Source organism: Synchiropus splendidus, chromosome 11 (genome assembly GCF_027744825.2).
Source record: "Synchiropus splendidus isolate RoL2022-P1 chromosome 11, RoL_Sspl_1.0, whole genome shotgun sequence".
Classification (NCBI taxonomy): Eukaryota; Metazoa; Chordata; class Actinopteri; order Syngnathiformes; family Callionymidae; genus Synchiropus; species Synchiropus splendidus.
Genome location: NC_071344.1, coordinates 15,895,159 through 15,914,837, shown reverse-complemented (window position 1 = coordinate 15,914,837; position 19,679 = coordinate 15,895,159). Strand labels below are relative to the sequence as shown.

At 44.9% G+C, this 19,679-nt stretch overlaps 2 protein-coding genes across 4 annotated transcripts; both read right to left on the bottom strand.

The window, feature by feature from the left end:
* Positions 1-5,023: 5,023 nt before the first annotated feature.
* LOC128767708 (cyclic AMP-responsive element-binding protein 1-like) lies at positions 5,024-8,530 on the bottom strand. Of its 3 annotated transcripts, none has more exons than XM_053879931.1 (5): positions 8,421-8,530; positions 7,760-7,858; positions 7,531-7,686; positions 6,097-6,244; positions 5,024-5,191 (listed from the first exon to the last, which is right to left on the bottom strand). In XM_053879931.1, the coding sequence occupies exons 2-5, from the start codon at positions 7,821-7,823 to the stop codon at positions 5,047-5,049; spliced, it is 513 nt and encodes a 170-aa protein (XP_053735906.1). In that variant the 5' UTR covers positions 7,824-7,858; positions 8,421-8,530; the 3' UTR covers positions 5,024-5,046. The 3 variants fall into 3 exon arrangements, with proteins under 3 accessions (XP_053735906.1, XP_053735907.1, XP_053735908.1); XM_053879932.1 differs by having other exon boundaries at positions 7,760-7,855; XM_053879933.1 differs by lacking the exon at positions 8,421-8,530 and adding an exon at positions 8,202-8,251 and having other exon boundaries at positions 7,760-7,855.
* A 672-nt stretch (positions 8,531-9,202) lies between these two features.
* LOC128767709 (cyclic AMP-responsive element-binding protein 3-like protein 4) lies at positions 9,203-11,956 on the bottom strand. Its single transcript, XM_053879934.1, has 5 exons — positions 11,779-11,956; positions 11,068-11,161; positions 10,866-11,009; positions 10,531-10,597; positions 9,203-9,660 (listed from the first exon to the last, which is right to left on the bottom strand). Exons 2-5 carry the CDS (start codon positions 11,156-11,158, stop codon positions 9,516-9,518), a joined length of 447 nt encoding a protein of 148 aa, XP_053735909.1. The 5' UTR covers positions 11,159-11,161; positions 11,779-11,956; the 3' UTR covers positions 9,203-9,515.
* Between the last annotated feature and the right edge of the window lie 7,723 nt (positions 11,957-19,679).

The window sequence follows — 19,679 nt, the reverse complement described above, 5'->3', positions numbered from 1 at the left end:
TGTCGACAGGAAGTGTTTTGATGCTGAAATCAACCCAGTTCACTCGGGTTACGTGCACCTTTAATACTTGTCAGGAGACTCTCAGTACATATGATCAGGAGGTTACTTTATAAAAGATTTGGTACTTCAGAATACGCTCTAATGCGTTTAAGTTGGGCGGCAGATTTGTAACCAGTTTAGCCGTTAATGTTGACCGATTTGGGTATTCAAACGGAGGCCAGTAGTTTTCCTTCCTTAGTTGAAGCTGAACTGAAGTCTTCTTGAGTAAATTCATCTGAAAACATGTCATTTGTTTCTTCTGCCTGTACATTGCTCTCAAATGATTAAGAACAATGTAAATATTCATGCTTATTACCGAGGTTTTATAAGATGTGATGAGTGAAGAGACAAATCCCTCCCCCAGTGGGGAAACTTGGTACTGCAGTGTTAAAGTCCTCATCAAGTGGGAGCAGAAGAACCATGGTGCTTGAGGTGTAACACTCATGTTTCACTCAGATTTCCTCCCATTAACCAACAACAGAATGGTTGATGAGCGGCTGAATTATGCGCCAAAGTTATAAACCCTGTCCAAGATTCAGGTGGAACTATTTATACATGGAAGATATTGAACAGAACGCCATCGGAACATCATGGGTCATGATGTCATGTTCAGGTGATCTAGTTTTTTTTGCAACGCATTTGTTATTTTTAAAAACGTTTTTGATAATATGATCCAATCAATTATATTTTCACATTTTGCTCAAAAAAAAAAAAAAAAATAAATATGATTTAAGATTGTTGTGATTTTTAAACAATAGATATTTTTTGTGATACAAAAAATAAAGTCTTGCCATTTTACATTGAGTTGAAATGAAAAAAAAAATCGCTTGTCTCTTTGGGACAGAATAGTGTCCACATTTACCATCCAGATAGTTCGTTTTTGAAACTAAAAAAAGTATTTATTTAATATTTACTACAATATCATTTTTTTGTAATTTTCATTTTCAGGCAACAAAACGAATTTCAAGTTTCCACCGGGCCACATAAGTTTGGCCCGCGGGCCTCGAGTTTGAGTGAATGATGGGTCGAACGGTTTGCCGAACTCGGCTGCGAACTTCTCGCTGAACGCAGCTGAACTTCTTACTTTGATCCTCGGTTTAAAGTGATAGATTCTTGAAACCAGCAGCGCATACTTTCAAGGCACAAAAATAGCCTCCGTTTTTCAACATTCGAGTGCCGCATCTTTTTGCGACCATCTCTATGACGTCAGGACGCGGCCTCAAAGAGGTCCGGTCTTTATTACCGCTGCCGCGCCTCCATATACGCGAGCGCCGACTCGGGCGGCGGTTTACTTGCGCTTGTTCGTCGCCGCATCCGCATCTTCCCGACAGAGACAGTGAGTTCGCGCGTGCTTGTGTGCAGAGACGGCGGCAAACGCGGCTGCGTCAGTGAATGCCACACTAAAATGTTCGCAAAAATCTTTGCGCAACTTTAAATAATTCACCAAGAAGTCGCGGCAAAAACGCTTTCTTGACGAAAAAACAGACATTCGAGAAACAGAATATTATGATTTTGTATCTGAACTTATGGGGAGTCTGAGACATTTTTTTTTCCACCTGGTAATGCCAAGAATTACTCTGCACCGTGCTTCTTCTTCTTTTTTTTTCATATATAGATTATTTTTTGAAGGAATCCAGTGTGAGACTATATTTATATTACTTTTTTTCTGGTCCACATCTTCAGCAAAACATATAAAAATGAATAAGGCAGGTTTTTAACACTCCTTTATTAAAATACAACGCAACTGTATTCAGATCTGTTTGCAATGGTAGCATCAGTGTTGCAGCTTTTGCAAATGGAGTCTGCTTGGATCCAGCAACCTCTGGAGGTGAATGCCTGCTGAATCTGCTTTCTTTAGTCATCATGTCTAAGAATAGACATGATAGATACCCATTAAAGACATGAAAGCACAAAAGTGCAACTGTCGGAGTTGTAGATATTTGAGGAGACTCGATGAGCAAGCTGTCATTTCTGCTGGAGAACCGGTCTCACCTCAACGTCACTGAGCAGCCCATAAGTGACCGACTTAAGCATCAGAGGAGAGACAGAGAAGGTCTTGTTTTCTGTGGCGCAGCGCTGATGAAGATTTCCTCATCAGTCTTTTCAAGGCTTTCTACCAAATCTGAGTCAAGCTTTGGCTGCTTTTCGAGAATAACAAACCTATTTCCCGTCCTCAGTCCTGTGACCACGACATGGAAAACCAGCTGAACCAGCCAACTGGACTCGTGCAGCTCCATGAGGGCGAGGACTATTTTCCACTGGACTATGCTCTTCCCTCGCTGCCAGGTGAGTCCCTCCTCCCTGCAGTCGACGTTCACCATCCATGTTGACGTCAAGCCCTCTTTTTTGACGTCAAGTGTTCCAGGGCGGGCCTACGCAGTGTCAGGCCAAGTGTCCACAGGAGCTGCAGCTCATGACCCTAATAAACGTCCCTTCAGCAGAGCTTCGGCCCCAGAACATCCACACAAGCGCCGACACGCAGGATGGGCTGCAGATCTTCCCGCCTGGACCCTTAAGAGGTAGCGTTTGATGTGAACATCCTCGCCGCCATGTTTCTACCAAGGATGTGAGACTCATGTTGTCGGTCAATGGTGGGGCGCCACTGAAGCCCCGAACAGCCGGCAGCCTCACAGCAGCAGCTCCAGGGGCCCGGTCCAGTCCAACCCTCGCACTGTGAAGAAGACAGGGCCAGAAGTGTTACAGAAGAAAGCGCTTCGGTTAATTAGCCACAGGTACGCAAAACTTTCACCCTCGACTTGTCTTTGCCTGTCTGTTAGTTTGCTGCGTCGCCCAAAATATACGGGCCCCCCTCTCTGAAAGGCTAATCTTGTGTCTCCACACAACCCTGGCCACCTCGCTGAAGAATTCCTGGCCCCACTTAAACAAGGTTTTAGCTAGGAGGGCGAGAATTGGATGTCCATTTTTCATGTTTTGCAGACGCCCAGACGCCCTCCAAGCTAAAAGCCGGCACTTAAATGACTTAGCAGGCCGGAATTCACACATATAGTAGGTGTGATGACCTGTTCAAGGACATGAGCGGAAGTAAGTATTCTGATACTGAAGCCGTTCTTTCTTTAATCCTCAGTTTAAAGTGAAAGATTCTTGAACCCAGCAGAACACTTTTAAGGGACAAAAATAATCTCAGTTTTTCAAAATTTGAGTGATACCATTTTGCTGGGAAAAAAAAGTCATGACACAGCGCCTCCTCCACATGCCAGGATCTATTGGCCTGAGGGTGAATGAAATGCTTAAACCTGGGTCCATCACTAGAGGGTCAGAGCTGAAGGACACCAATTGAAGCACTGGGGATCAGAGCTTATCTCAAAAGTTACCAGCTTTGCAGATGATGTGATTCCTGTGACGCTGAGGTGCAGCTTGGGGATCTCAGATGTGGAAAAACAACAAGACAAAATTCTAATAAAACAAAATGGAAAACCCAAGCTGTCCTCAAAAGTCTGACTAAACACAACTAGGAAAAATTGGAATGGGAGGCTCTGTGGCAAGTCAAATGAAAGTACGTGGAGGTAAAAAACAAACACTCATGAGTCAGAGAACGCCCCAAAGTTGTTGTCCAAAAAGGCAAGTGAAAGGGTCATCAGGAGACTAACTGATCGGCTGGCACTATCACAGGTCACGTAATAATCTGAGACCTGTACAGCAACTTGACCTTGAGATGGCCTCACTGTCCTCCCTCCCACTGACTCCCTCAGCATCTGCTAAACTCTGTCTGACTTTATGCTCCAGGAAAGCCAACCAGGAGTATCGGCAGAGGAACAAAGAATATCTCAAGCGGCTTGAGATGCACGTGGCTGAGCTGGAGAAGAAGAACAAGAGCCTGATGGAGCAGATACAGGACGTGAAGAGCGAATTTGAGCAGAACATCCAGTAACTGTTTGGTGTTCTGAGTCTGTCTCTCCGTGTTGCTCCTCTCTGGGTTTGTAACAACAAAACTGACTGAATAAAAGTGATATTGTTTTTAAGACTTGGCTCTGTTGGTGAGACTAAAATAAGGAAGTTGCATGGAATGTTTTAAAGGGGTCCGATTCTGCTTCGTCCTCCTTCAGTAGTAGCATCTTTATGCCTCAGCTCTGCTGCCGTGTGTGTCAGGATGTTTTCTTCATCTCTCACTTTTTATGTTTGTCCAGCATATTCACAGTTTTAGTCATCCAAAAACGGTTTATTGGTGTTTTACCAGTGTTAAAATCATGTATTCATAGTAGAGATGGCAGTTCCAGTGAAGGATTCAAAGAGTCTGACATCAAGGCAAAGCCATGGTTAAAAAGTTGTTCTTTCACACTTCATCTTGCCAACACTTTCCCGTGGATAACTCTTAAATAAGGGAGACCACAATAGGTTTTAGCTTTAAACTTTGTTTGGTTGCTGTTGTAGGACTCTTTTTGCTGACATTGTCGCCATCTTGTTTTCACTGAAATGAGTGTAATGCTGGCAAGACAGTGCAGTTAGTGTCTCTAAATCGGGCTAATAAAAGTTTGAAAACAAAGAAGCATCCAGGTGCTGAAAGATGAGGATCTGTGAGGATGGAGGTTATGACTGGGACCGAAGGGGTGAAGTGGGTCGAGGGTAACAAGGCTGTGGTCACAGCAGATCTAATACTGACCCATTGGAGGGCAATAGTTGAGCCAGCTTTAATCCTGGGATCCGAACTAACGCTAGCATGAGTCAAGTGGGAGCTGAGAAGTTACAGAGAGCCTCCCAGTTTTGCTTCAATGAACCACTTTTAGGGGGGCGTCTCTGGGCTTGGGAGGTTAGGTCTTCACTCCCCTGACTAGGGTGAAGAACCGCGCTGCTGATGGACCCACTGGTCTGACCTGGGTTTCATCAGAAGGATCGCAGCTTTGCTTGCATCTCCAGCAGCTTCAGGCTGGTTTACCAGGGAGCTGGCGGACTGGTTTGGGTCAATAGAGATATACCAGGATCTGTATTCACGAGTCTGAATGGGATTTCTTCATGAAAAAGCACTGTATGAGGGATTGATGGTGTTTAATTTCAGTCGTCATTATGTCCATAAATACTTTTCAGCTCTTTTATCTCTTCCAATAGCAGCTTGTTTTGACCGTCCAGCTCGGCTGCCCGTTCCTCCAACTGTTTGAGATACTCTTTCTTCCTCTGTCGACACTCGCGAGCAGCTTTCCTGCAAGACAAAAGTCAAGTGATAGTTCCAGTCTCTCAATTTCCTTCTTCATCACCTTGATATAGACTGTGAATAAAAAACAAGATCACTGAACACGTTTTCAAATAACTGTTTACTAAAAAAATACTGCCGTTCCAAACGCTGACAGGAACCGATTCTTGACTTTAGTCCAAGTGCCATTCACTGGAGGGGAACTTTACAGGTACCATGGGCGCCCTCCACTGGCCAGGAGTACAACTATTTTACTGGTGTGCCGTTTTGCATATCCCCCCATTTATTTCTTTATTCAGTGACCCTTAAAATTAACATTCTTAAAGCGTTTCTATCTGCTCTTAGGGTCCGTATCTCGCAGGGTGGAGGGGGGGATTGGAGGGAGACCCTGGATTAAAAAGTTGAATCTTGTGAATCATTCCAGCGCAGAAAATATTTTTATTTAAAATATTGCTATCATGCTGTGTGGGTCTGATACGTAAAAATGTACTTTTAAACTTTTTAAAGAAACTTTTGAAATTTTCGTAATTCAGCGTTTCAATGGAACTTAAAATCCCCAAAACTCCCGAAAAAAAGATAAATTATATATCGTAAAATGAATAACACAACAGTTTGGTCAATTATTATTATTATTATTATTTTAATATGTGTTTAATGAACTGTTGAAATAAAATTTAGGGTTGGTTGATTCCACTGAGGGGCGCTAGGATAAAGGTCCAGGTGGAGGTCCAGAGAAACGGGCCGGATGAAACCAGGCGTCAGATTTTGACACACCTCCGTGACATGCTCTGCGGAAGGTGACCTCCTGACCCCCACCCTTGTGGTCGCCCTCATCCACTGCATCGCTCATTTACACACAGCAGAGTTGGACTGGTGGAGTCATGTGGGAGAGTCACCTCTTTGTCTCACGCTACCTGTTGCTCATGAGGCGCTGCGCTCTCTTCTGAGAGAAGCCCTGTCTGGGCGAAGAAGTGCTGGACGTGTTGGCTTGGACCACGGTCTGCTGATGCGTGGGAGCGGCTCGGTGCAGCGGGTGGTAGGCGGCCATGTCACCCGAGGAGGCTGCAGGGAAGTCAGGAAGACACCAGTGACCACAATGGGACTCACTTCAGCTCTGGTCGTGCTGTATTATCCTGAATCAAAATTAGGAGTCAAGGTCATTAAAGGCTGCATCCTTATCTTCAGTTTCCTCCACTTCTGAAGCTTTCAGCTTCTTAAGAATCCCTAGGACATCAGTGACATCAGGCCTCTGGTGGGCCATGAAACGCAGAGGCTGCCTGACTGGGTTCTAGAGCCAAGCCAACTGGGCTCAATGTGGAAGGCACATCGGTTCTAATCTGAGTCTCATCCAGATACCTGAACGTTTCACCAGTGAATATGTACTGGCTTTCTTATTCCTGATTGGAGGTCTTGGAGAGCGTATCTTGTGTTGAGGGTGCACAGAAACTATGCAACACTGGACCTGTATATATGGTCCCTATACAACCGGTGCCAGTGGGATCCTCATAACCTCAGTAAGTTGGACCTGTTTCCGGTCTCAGTTGAACTGTCAGACCAGTGAGATGACCATGATAAAGTGGTGTGGGCTCCATCTCTTGCAGTCAGTGTAAATCTGAGCCCATCTTTATTACTTTATTAAAGGCTTGTGGTGGAGTTCCAACCCTGAGCGGAGAAGTTTCTCTTTCTCAAGCAAAACCTTGCCAACTTTCTAGATCTTGTACTTCATTTTTAATTGAAGCAGCACTATAAGTACAGTACCTGTATTACAGATATTGAGTCGTGGCTTAGTGAGACAGCTCCGTAGGTGACGCTCTTGGCTTTAAAAGGATCTGAGGTTTCATTGAAACAGCTTTGCTGCAGACAGTGCCATCTAGTGGCCTCTGGAAATTAGGACACTGTTTCATGAAGCAACCCACTATTTTATGACTCTTAAGACAACTAGAAAATCATCTGTCCACCAGTCAGTCGAAGAAGGACTGATTCCACCCCCCCAAAAAATGTTCAAAAGTTCGAAAAACAGTAGAAACTTCAGCCAAACCACTCACGTCCTCCCACAATATCATTGTTATTAACCTATATTTTTGCCCTACATTCATTATATCTGTGTAATTCAGTGTGAAATAGCCGAGTGCACTGACCCCAATTGACGGTAGGGAGCAGTAGCACTACAGCGCTCCTACAACACACTCGGGGTGTTTAACACCTTAACTACAGCAACAGGATTTCGAGACATAATCTTAGTAATACTTTGTAGGGTAAATTTTAAAAATGTTTTTGACATTTCCAACAGCCAAATGGCAGAGACCTCAGGCAGTGATGCCAACACCAGACCCTGTCATGGGTCGTACCTTGCACCGCGTCGCTAGAGAACATGGGCAGCCCGTCCATCACCTCGTTGTTGTACTGGAGAACGTGCTGGAGCGGCTCTGCGGTCGGGACGTTGATCATGGTCATCAGCTGCAGATTTTGCGGACACTCGTACTGGAACTGAGGATGATGCTCTCCTGGCGGATCAGAACCAGCCTCAGTCCAACTCAAGACACCTTTAAAACCAAGAGCCAAACCAAGCTGACGCACCTGGCACCGTGTGAAGAGAGTAATACTGTATCTGACCAGACTGAGGGTTCGGCTTGTTCTCCATGATTGTAGAAGCCTCTGATGTTAAGAACTCACCTGCTGATGTTTAACACCAGAAACAGGAAGACATGTGGTTAATTCACTTTCAATTGGATCTCACTGGTTTACAGTAGAAGCTTGTTTCTTTATTCATTTTCAAAAGACTGATCCAGAGCAGTGAACCAGATGTGTTGATATGGAATAGAGTTCTTGACATAACTGGTCCACTGGATGCTTAAATCAGACTGAACTGATGAACCACCTCATGCTTGAGGTCCAAATAAATGCATATAGAGTCAACAGTTACATTGATGTCTATGTGCTTGGTTCATTTATTAAGAGCCTAGCATGTTTTCTGCTCCATAATAAAGCTAAAAAACAAAAACATTCAAAGCTACTCAGCTGAATGAGTTGGTTCATAATCTTGTCTTTTTTTCTGTCCCGCCTTCATGCTCAGACCTAATATTTCAACCACATAGAACGCACAGAAGAAGAGCGTATCATTGAGAATTGGTGTTAGCATTAGCTTGAAGAGTGCTACACTGTTACATCCTACATGGACACTATGTTACTATGTTACTATGCAGTTATGCAGCCAACAGTGGAGGACAAATGTACGTACAGTCGACGCTGCTTCTGTCTGCCGGGATCCACCAAGTCACTCAAAAGTCTCAAATAACAAGTCATCCTGCAGCACCAGCTCTCCTTTATATTAATTTGAGGGGGATTATGGGAATCGGAACTACTTTGGTCCGCGGCCGCCTTTGAGCTGAGAAGGTGGACTTTACAACAAAGGTTCCAAAGACAGCAGTGCTTTTGTGGTGGGGAACATCTTCTTCCTCTTCACTCGCTCCTTTTTAAGCAGCAGATCGCGACGCTTAATAATATTTGTTTAATAGTTCTTGCAGCACATGATGAGCACTCAGAGAGCGCAAACCTCGGCCAGTCAAGAAGCCTTTAAAAAAAGATCCTGGATCCAGACGGTGATCCGGATCACTCCCAAAACGGAATCATTTCGCCCATGTTCATTTATTCATGGGAACTTTCACATTCAGATCAGTCCAACCTCCGTGCCGCAGGTAAATACAAACAACATGAATGTGTGAAGCTCAGTTTCTCACTGGTCTGAATCTGTGACCTGCTCTGAAGAGAGTGGAGTCTCTCGAGTCACAAGTCAGTTTGGTAAGACTTTTCCAATCCACTGAATAATGAATCTTTATATAGTCCATCTATCTATCAAAGGAATGCGTGATATTGAAGACCACTAGAGGGCCCACTTGTGCTTGACCTAATCTTGTTGAAGACAGGAAGTGAGTCTCTGTCACTGGAGGTTCTGAGCTGTCATCATGAGCTCCTGCAGAGGAACGGAGGTATTAAAAGCTGCTGGTACTTTTGACCAGGTTTCTCTTCTGCTGCAGGGAGATCCTGACAAACTTGTTTTGGAGGTTGATCGAACTGAAGGACGTCACCTGATCAGTGAGGAATCATGACAGGAACTTAAGAAAAGTGATGTGAGGAGTCGCTCCAGGACTTTAATCCAAACACAAACACACTGAGTCTTTTATATTCTGAGCACAATCGAAGGCAAATAACTGATTCATTCATGTTCTTCTAGATTTGATTAGATTCATCAGGGCTGCAGGAGACCCTGATGGAGATCCATGTCAGGTCTGGAAGAGCTGCAGAGCGCGGATCCACAGAAGCCTCTTCTCTTCCTTCACTCGTTGGTGTTTCCGTTGGCTGCCCTCAGACTTCTGATCTCCTCCATCAGCATGTGGTTCTGCCTCTCCAGGTCATGGGCCCGTATCTCCAGGTGTCTCAGGTAGTCTTTCTTCCTCTGGCGACACTCGCGAGCCGCGATCCTGCAACATCGGAACATGTATTCAAAACAAAAAAACATTAAAATCTGAATTGAAAATCATACTTGGAACAAAAAACAATTCCAATTTTCCGCTTCAAATGAGACATTTGTCTTTGAGATGGCATTAAACATTAAAACAATCCTCAAACACAGTAATAACTGTACAATAAATGAAAATATATTCAGTTTGATTGAAGTACAGTGGTACCTCGGTTTTCGTCTCGGAATTCGAACAAATCAGAGTTTGAACAAAAATTTCGAGATTGTTTTGCTCCTGATTTCTATAAAAAATCCAGAACTGGAACGGCCCCGAAAAAAGACGGAAAAAACATAACATGCGTGGACCGATCAGCTGACCCACGACTCGCTTTGTTATTGTGTATAACGCAGCCTCTGTATGCAGACGTGTCCCGTTAGCTACATTTACTGACTGTTTTTTCTTCATATTGAGGTGTAAAACCTTTTCTGTCTCCGCACTGGACCGTGGTAGAGCGTCACAGGGGAGGTGCTCGCTCTCCACACCTCCGGTGCTGGAGCACACACTCCAGCATTACGGGGTTTATGATTTTGTCACAGCCAAACTGCACAGAAGCGCACATTCAGAGCTGGACACGCACCGGGCACCTCTTCACTTCTGGAGAGACCTCACTCATTCACTCCTACAAAAGCCCATTTTAAGGCTTGGAACGCATTATTTCTTTTTCCATTCATTGTTATGGGAAAAATCGATTCAGATTTCGAACAATTCGCTTCTGGAACGGCCCTCTGGAATGGATTGTGGTCGAGAACTGAGGTACCACTGTACTGTCTACTATACTTGTCACTATCAGTAGGTGTGTGAATTGTCGGTCGGTGGACGGTTGTGTTGCACCTGTTGCTGATCAAGCGCAGAACTCGCTTCTGTGACGAATCGTCCGCCTGCTGGTTCGGATCAGAACCTGGAACACCAAGATTGGACGTCAGTGTGTGGAGGCTCACATGGGTCCACGACTAAAGATGTTTTATCTTTAACAATGCTACTTTGCGGTTATTTATTCGGGTTATCTTGCGTGATCCGAGTCTCAGCAACTAAATCATGAATGACTAAAACTAAACTTGAGTTGTATATAAAGTGATTTAAAAAGAACTACTCATAGATGAAGATAATTGTTGAATAGAGGGATTATGACGTCAGTTTCCGCAGATTTGCTGCCCCCTACAGGTTACCTGCAACTCCGTCACTAGAGAGCATGCGCAGTCGCTCCAGCATCTCCTGGTTGCAGTGGTGCGAGTGTGGACGAGGCTCCGCTGTTGGGACGTTGAGCATGTACGGGACCTTCCGGGGACACTCGTGCGGGAAGTGCACGTGCTCTGCGTCAGAAAAAACAAAGTTAACAACATTAAGTGAGTCTCGCCGCACCGGAAGTACCTGGGAGCGTGTGGTGGGAGTAGCTGTCGTGGTAAAACTTCCGGTCCGGATAGAAGTGCATCGGTGCCGCTGGAGGGTTCTGGTGGTTCATTTTCTGGCGAGGAGGAAGACTGTAAACGCCTTTTCCGATTGATATTGTAGAGAAGGAATTTATTATTATTTATTTATTACTAAAAAAAAATCTAAATCCTGCTTTTTAACCATATATTTCGGTATTTATGCCTGTCTTGGTATTTAAATACACTTCCCACATTTTATTTTTTTGTTTCATTGCTGTAAAGGCTTGTCTATATTATTAACCTCCTGATTGATTCAGAATCTCACTTTTCATTTGGAAATTATTTTTTTCCTCACAATATATTTCATATCTGATTTTAATTTATTTCCCACTGCATATATTTCGGTTTAGGAATTTTAAACAATACGCCATTTCTGTTTTATTACTTGCTGACTTGTGGGACTTTTCCATCATTATAAAATAATTTATAAAATACAAAAGTTTGATAATAATTTAAACATTTTTTCTGCGTGTCTTGAACCTTTATTAAAGCCTATGCTTGTAAATCTTCCCGAAAGCAGTTTGACGGACTTTAAAATACTTATTCAGTACTTAATAATTCGAATAATCCCGATGAAATAGAATTCTTAAGATGAGGTTTATGATTTAAGCCTTCTATTTCTCGAAAATCTAATTTAAAAAATGAGATTTACAGAGCTCTGTCGCCCTCTAGCGTCAAAGCAACAGGCTGGCGGGTTGTTGTGTGGAGAGGCGAGACAGCAGACAAATCTCTGCTTGTGATATGAAACAATGACTCTGACTAGCAAGAAATAAAAAGGGCTTTGAATGATGACTTGCACCCACAAGGTTGCTTCACTAGTATCTGGTATCTGGGACGCTGCAAACACAAGTTGAAACGATCTTCAGCGGACGCTGCTATATATAAACACACAGAGCTCATAATGAGTGACACAATCTTAGGCCTCCTCTTTTACGCCTCAAAAGGTGACTTTGGTCTTCAAATGCCTGAAACGCCTGCCTTCATCTTTAGCGTTCGGTGGTGACATCATCAATAGACATGGAGCTGTGGTGAAACAGGCAGCTGCTGTGTTGGTGTTTGTATTTGTCACAGTTTGATAACATAAAAAAACAAAACAAAACTTTATTGCCATGGTCAACTAGGAACTAGGAAAGTGCTTTGGAATAAAGTGTTGTCATGAAGAAATTAAAATAAAATAAAATAAAATTAGGTACAGATGGTTACTTCCAGGGCTTGTGGTGGGCTGAGGACACTTCAGTTTGAGGTGCAGGCCCATCATGATGGAGGAAACCCTGGGTGAGATGAGCTCCATCCGCCTGTGTTCGTGGGCTCTCTGCCACTGAGCAGCTCCAACTCTCCAAACCTCACCTTCACCTTCACCTTCTTCTGCTGCTTATCCGTGGTCGGGTTGTGGAGGCAGCATTTGGAGCAAGGATGTCCAAACTTCCCAGTCCGCACAAACCTCCTCCAGCTCCTCCTGGGGGATCCCGAGGCGTTCCCAGGCCAGACCGGAGACATAATCTCTCCAGCGAGTCCTGCGTCTGGACATGCCCGGAACACCTCCCCAGGGAGGCGTCCACGGGCCATCCGGATCAGATGCCCACGCCACCTCAACTGGTTCCTCTCGATGTGGAGGAGCAGCGGCTCCACCCCGAGCTCCTCCCGGATGACCGAACTCCTCACCCTATCTCTAAGGGTGCGCCCAGCCACCCTGCGGAGGAAACTCATCTCAGCCGCTTGTATCCGCGATCTCATCCTTTCGGTCATGACCCAAAGCTCGTGACCATACCCACCAACCCGTCTATCAATCTCACGCTCCCCTTTTCCCTCACTCGAGAACAAGACCCCGAGATACTTAAACGCCACCACTTGGGGCAAGAACTCTCCACCGACCCAGAGAGAGAAAACCGCCTTATTCCAGTGGAGAACCATGGCCTCAGACTTGGAGGTGCTGATCCTCATCCTGGCCGCTTCACACTCGGCTGCAAACCGCCCCAGAGCATGCTGAAGGTCCCGGTCCGATGAGGTCAGCAGAACAACATCGTCCACAAATAGCAGAGATGAAATTCTGTGGTTCCCGAACCGGATCCTGACCCCTGGCTGCTCCTAGAAATTCTGTCCATAAAAGTAATGAACAGAACCGGCGACAAAGGGCTCTCCAACTCTGCTCTGTAAATGTGCTGCAGTGGAGGGTTCTCCATGCTGATGATGCTACCTGCAACACCAGTCGTGGTACTTTGGTCGGCGTTCAGTCTTTGAAATTGCTTTGCTGAGTTTCTCGTGGTGTTTACTGGGCTTTCACCCCGGCCTGCGCTCGGCCCCACAGCCTGCGATTGTGTTGTTATGAGTGGATGACAAAACAGGCAGGACTTTAAAACTTTATGGACTGTGCAACCTCCCTGCTGTCAGCGTTAATGGAAAAGTGGAGCAGAACCTCCAGCGAGGAAGTAATTATGAGCAGTGAGGCTGGAGTCGACTGCCAGCTCCACACCAGCGCCAACATCCAGCAGCAGGACTCGCATGATAGATGGTTTCAGTGGTCTGGGAAGAAAGTAGTGGAGGAAAACTTTTCTTTCCTCAACGTGTTTATTTTGGGGGGGAAACGGAAGAGTTTCTGTTGCTTCTGGTGTTATTGTTATTTTGTGCTATTGAGGTCCAGCTCATCTACTTTGGGCGTCTGGTTTCGGGTCGAGAGATGCATGGAGCATGGAGGTTGTGCATGGAGGTTCCGGTGTAGAGGAGTGACTGGTCAATGAAGCATTATGGAGACGCCCCGATCCTACTCATGTGGCAAAGGTCTGAAGTGAGGAAACGTCTGTCATGAACATAGCCCTGTCTTCTTTTCCACTACTTTGTTATAGCATTCCCTGAAATATTCATGTGGCTGGATGTATTCTGGGATTCATTCCGGATTAACAATGGGTCACATGTGTATGGACCTGTTTTCCCACATCTGAAAAGGAATGTTGGCCACATTTGGCCCAGAGTAGCAAAATCTGTGCCGGATACGGCTCGGATCCAAGCCACATCCAGCTGGGCTTTGGGACACAGATGTTGACAGTCTGATTCCGGATAGCAGCTGAGTCCATGTCGGATATTTGTCGGGAGGATCCAGCCCAGACCTGGTGCGGAGACAGCCCAGATCCGGCTGCTGTCTTGGGTGACTAAGTCACACGCAGGCTTACTGTGTGTACAACATCATTTTCAGTGACTTGTGTGGGAGTTTTGTAGAATGCGCTACTTATTCATATATATATATATATATATATATATATATATATATATATATATATATATATATATATATATATATATATATATATATTTATATATTTTATTTAGTGGTGGGACTTTAACAAGTGAATCACAATTAATTAATTAGTTTTAATGTAATTTAATGTAACAGTTTGCTCTCCAGACAACAGGGAACCTTTGTAAGTGCAGGAGTTCCTGGTCCACTGATCCACTGATGCACAAGAGAAGTGGCAGCTAGGATGATGACAACAACAACAAACATGGAGGAATCCCTGAACCAAAGCAAACAAAACATCTGTTTGCTTTTGTTCAGGGATGTGTTTCACTACACAATGGCCAGAGTTTCCACTACTCTGAATGGACTTGAAATTCTTATGAAATTGAAATTCTTATCCAAATATTTTCAAGACATTAAAAGAGCTTCAGTTTAAACAAGGTGATATAAAAACTTGAATATAGCCACCATCGTGATTTATTGTGCTATTGTCAAACTGATGCAAAATAAACAATATTTTGTTTGTTTAAAATAAACAATATTTTGTTTATTAATATTATGTTTGTTTGTTGGGTCCATCATTAGTTTCACTAACACAAATTCATTCAAATTGAAAAATGTGGCAAATATCCTTATACGATTAAACTGCGATTAATTTAGATTAATGAATTAGATTATTTTTTTTTATAGAATCCCACCCCTAATATTAATATAAATAAATAAATAAATACATAAAAGCAAAAAGGTTGGATGGGCAAATGCATTCATGTGGATGCTGCCTTTGAGAAAAAGTTGCCCATGGACCAAACCAGAACCAGTCTCAGTCCAATACTGAACAGCATCAAGACATGCATGAGTCAAGACTGGTGACCGTGTGTGACTGTGGCGGATCCAACTCACATGGTTGGCCTCAGTGTGTTGCACCACTAGTCCCTGAGCTCCACGGTGGTCCGCTCTCCAAGCCAGGACCTCGGCAGACAAGTCTCATATCTCAGCTGTGAGAGCACAAAAGTGCCCGCACCTGCCAGCTGTTCTTTGCTTTGACTCCCTCCGCGGTGAGGTAGTTAACTCGCAGCTCCATTCATGTGTTTTTAACCTTTAAGAGTGCACCTCAACAGATCCATCTATAATCTGTAGACTTATTTTTCTGGATGCGCCACTCACATGTAAAAGCCACGAGAAGGGTCAGAGGTCGCCGAGTCAGCAGACTCGAATCTACAAAATCCAGTACGACTGAGGAGCTGAACTAACCAACTAACTTCATTATCCAATGTTATCTTCCACATTGAGGCTAATCTCCGGCAGGGATCGGCGCTGATTCATAATTTAATCTGAGTCCTGAATGTTTTAAAAGATCCCAGCACAGGTCTCCCAAAATAAGCAGTGATCTCAGCTTTCCTCAGGTCGCTGTTTTTCTTTCTTCAAACTGTTGAGTTTTTTTCCGTTTGGCTCGGACTTACATCATCTTCCTTCACACACACACGCCCCGTCGGGAGCCGTGGCTCCTGAAGACAGAGGGAGGACAAACATGATGGTTGTTGTTTTGAATCCAGATGATTTATTTAATGGTGTGTGAAGACTGGACCTGAGCAGCTGATGATCATCTCCGCCACCTTCAGGATGTTTCGGCCGTCACGTTTCTCCCTGAGGTGGAGACCAATATGGCCGCGGCGCAGGTGGCGGGAGGAGCACCTAAACAGATTTGGGATCAGGAGCAGTGACTCAGCTCAAATCAGATGGAGCCTCCCGTCAGCCAACGAATTTATCATGACAGCCAAGTGCCTGTGTGATACTGGACATCATCTGCTGTGGTTGGACGTCCCGCCACAAGAGGGCAGTGCAACACCATTTTTATTGATTGTTGCTTTCCATAACTGAAAGTCTTCAGTCACAAAATTGAGGCTTCATTTTTTCAGTGATTCAGATTTGATTCAACATCTGAACCGATCTGAACGTGCTTCAAGATTTGCTCACGTGTCGCCCATCTTTGCCTGCAGCTTTGACACACAGTTATGATTTCATATAACACACCTGTTAAAATGCAGACCAAAACGGCTTCCAACGCTGGAGGACTGCTTGTCTACATGGTGGTTTGGGGATTGAATTTCAGTTTCCTGTAGATGGACAAGGCTTCTTAGAAGACTAACTCTTCAGGCGCCAGTTTTTCAATGAAATATTCAGCTTTGAAATCACAATTTCAAACGGCTGATGCTTGAAAATGGCACGAGATGAAGAAGAACTGTCGAAGAACAGAATCTTCAGTGCGACCCAAACTTCGGGATGGGAGCACATTCACTCATCTACTGTGGATATTATGAAGTCACCAGGCAGTGGACAGTGTGAATTACATATCTTTGATATTTTTTCCGATCCATTGGTCACAAGCAACAATTCGACACAGCTGGCACAGTAGCTTCATCCTCGTCCACTCCGATCGCTCACATTTTACTCATTTTATGGCCTCAGTAAATCCTGAACAAAGGTGGCCGAACTTTCACAGAAGGCCAATTCAAGTTTTAAACATCTGTTGATGCCAATAATGAAACCAAAGTCTATTTTAATGTTAGTGATGAAAAGTTAAGCGGTGAAGCTTCATGAAGCTTCATTTCCACAGCTCAGCCGGTGAAGATCTCATGCAAGAAAAGACATGAATTTTCAGTAAAATACTTTTAATAGGTCAAAGATTCTAGAGCATCTAGTGGCTTCAGAAGACCATAGCAGGGTTTCATGAAGCTTCACCAATCACTCAACAATTTGTGTATGCGTATTTTGTTCGTGTGTATGTATATTTTTAGAAGTTTATCTGCAGCTCTAGAGAACTTTTCATCCGTTGTTGGGTCGCGGGGCAGCAGCTTCAAAAGGTCACACCAAACGTCCTTCTCCCGGGCAACATCCACCAGCTCCGACTGGCAGATCCCGAGAGGCTCCCAGGCCAGTGAAGCGACATAGTCCCTCCACCTGGTCCTGGCTTGACCCCTCTGCCTGCACCCAGCTGGCCGTGCCTGAAACACCTCCAAAGGGGGACGTTCAGGGGGCATCCTCATGAGATGCCCAAACTCAGCCGGCTTCGTTCAAAGCAGAGAGGCAGCGGCTCTACTCCGAGTCTCTCCCAGGTGTCGGAACTCCTCGGCCTATCTCTAAGGGAGATGCCTGCCATTGAATCCCCCTTAAAATTCATGCTGTTGCACGTTAAAATGCACCCGCCACGTTTGTTCCATGTTGCCATGTGAACTGGCAGACTCCTCTGGCAGGTTGTTGTGGATTAAATTGGGACACAGAGCTGATAGTGTTGCGGCACTCTTTCATGGACGGGGTCAGAGGTGAACCAGCTAAAATGAAAAGAAGCCAAAAAAAAGGACCTGGCAAACACACTCACACACACACATCAGACCACAAGAGACGCCTGAGAAACTACTGGAGGCTGGACACTTGCTACAAGTTCACCTCTGGGTTCAGAGTCGCGTCGCCTGTGGAGGACGAGTCGCGTCCACAACACGCTGCGAAATGAACCAATCTGGGGCTGCAGAAAAACATCTACCTTTCCCATCCAGGCACAATCCCGTCGGTGAAAAAGACCAATCAGTTGGAATCACTTGAGACGAAATGGAGTCAGAGACAGGTTCAGAGTACAGTGGCAGCGATGCGCTGCTGATTAAACAGTCGCGCTCTGACAAGTCTGCTGTTATGATCACTCCAATTACTGATCACACACACACCTGCCTTCACCGCGGCATCAGTCAGGCTCCTGGATTCACGCTGGCTGTCTTGCACTCTTCCTGCTGGAGCACTTCCTGGAGCGGACTGAGGCTGTGGTTCCTTCAGACGACTTGGCGCGACTTGCTTTACGTGAAATGTCAATGAGCCAAAGCCACTTAGGAATCAAAAAACAGCTTTAAATACACAGCTGATCTATTTTTTATGGCTGTGTCACTTTCATTTGGAGTAGAGGGGAGCGTTCAGGGAGGGAATCAGTCTGTGGAGAGAAGCACCGACCTGGAAATTGCTCTTATTAAAACACTATGAAGTCAACTGCTCCAGCTCCACCACGCCTCTGGTGAGGAGTCCAGTCCGGTGCAGTCCGTGGCAGGTCCATTTCACTCTGCCTTCACAGCCCTTCTGCCTTCAAGACCCAAGTGTTGCTAACTTGTCAACTTTGTCGCTGGATTGAGCCACTTTCTAAAGTCTCTTGGAGACTTTTATTTTGAAAAGCATTTCTTTTTTTCCAGTTTCCGTCTTCAGCAGGCAGCCAGTCCTTCACTAAGCCCCTCTCAGGTCTCTAGTGATGCTTCCATGAGGTTTCATGATACAGTGCTGAAGGGGTGAAGAGGTTTCACGAAACTGTGTTCTAATTTCAGGAGGCCACCAGATGGCACTGTCTTCTTTAAATGGTTTGGACTTAAAAAAACAAATTCAAGTTAACTTTACATCATTTCTAAACCAAGAGCACCACCTAGTGGCCTCTGAAAATTAGGGCACTGTCTCATCAATACTGCATTACTGTTTCATGATGCCTGCGTTGTGTGTCCCTCTAAAGTTTTTTCAGATGTGTTGTCAAACTTGGTTGAGATCCAGCGATGAACGTGTGATTTTAGGCTGGTTTTATGTCACACAGAGGCCCAGCAGCCTCTCATGAAGATGTCCAAATGGAACTCCAAATTGGACTTTCTTTTAACCAGTTATAAGCGCTGTTGCGCCACAGTATGGGACTTGAGTTTGAGTGATGAACTCCCAAAACTCATTCTAGAGTTTTCAGTTGCCTTTATTTGTGGTACCAGTCCTCAAACTTTGGTTAATCTCAACAAGATTTTTCTGGATTGAACACACCTGACCTGACTCCACCGAAGAGGCCGAGTGTGGTCGTCCTGAGGCTTCCTCACAACAACAGACTGCTGATCTGTTTGTGGCAAAACTATTTGTCCTCCTGTGCTCTTTGTGCATGCCGTCCTTGTTCTTGTGCAGAGATGACAGGGATTTCAGTTAATTCCTCACAATAGGAAAGTCTCCAAATGTCATCAGAGGCCCCACCGTGAGGCTCTGCTTTTTCCATCCAGACTAATTTGAGATTGCCTCAGTGAACCACGCCCTCCTGAGGTCAGGCAGAAGGAGAGTGGCCACCATCTACTGTGATGTGTCGGCCAAGCTGTCGAGAATCAGTAATTTCACAAAAATAACAAAGGTTGGCATGTCAACGCGTGTGGCCCCGTATCTGTGTGTGTGTGTGTGTGTTTGCGTCCCGTGAGTGGAGGTACTGACTTGTATCCCTTCAGAGGATGCAGTAGATTACCGCGGGCGAGCAGAAGACTGCTGGCTCTATTCCCAGAGAC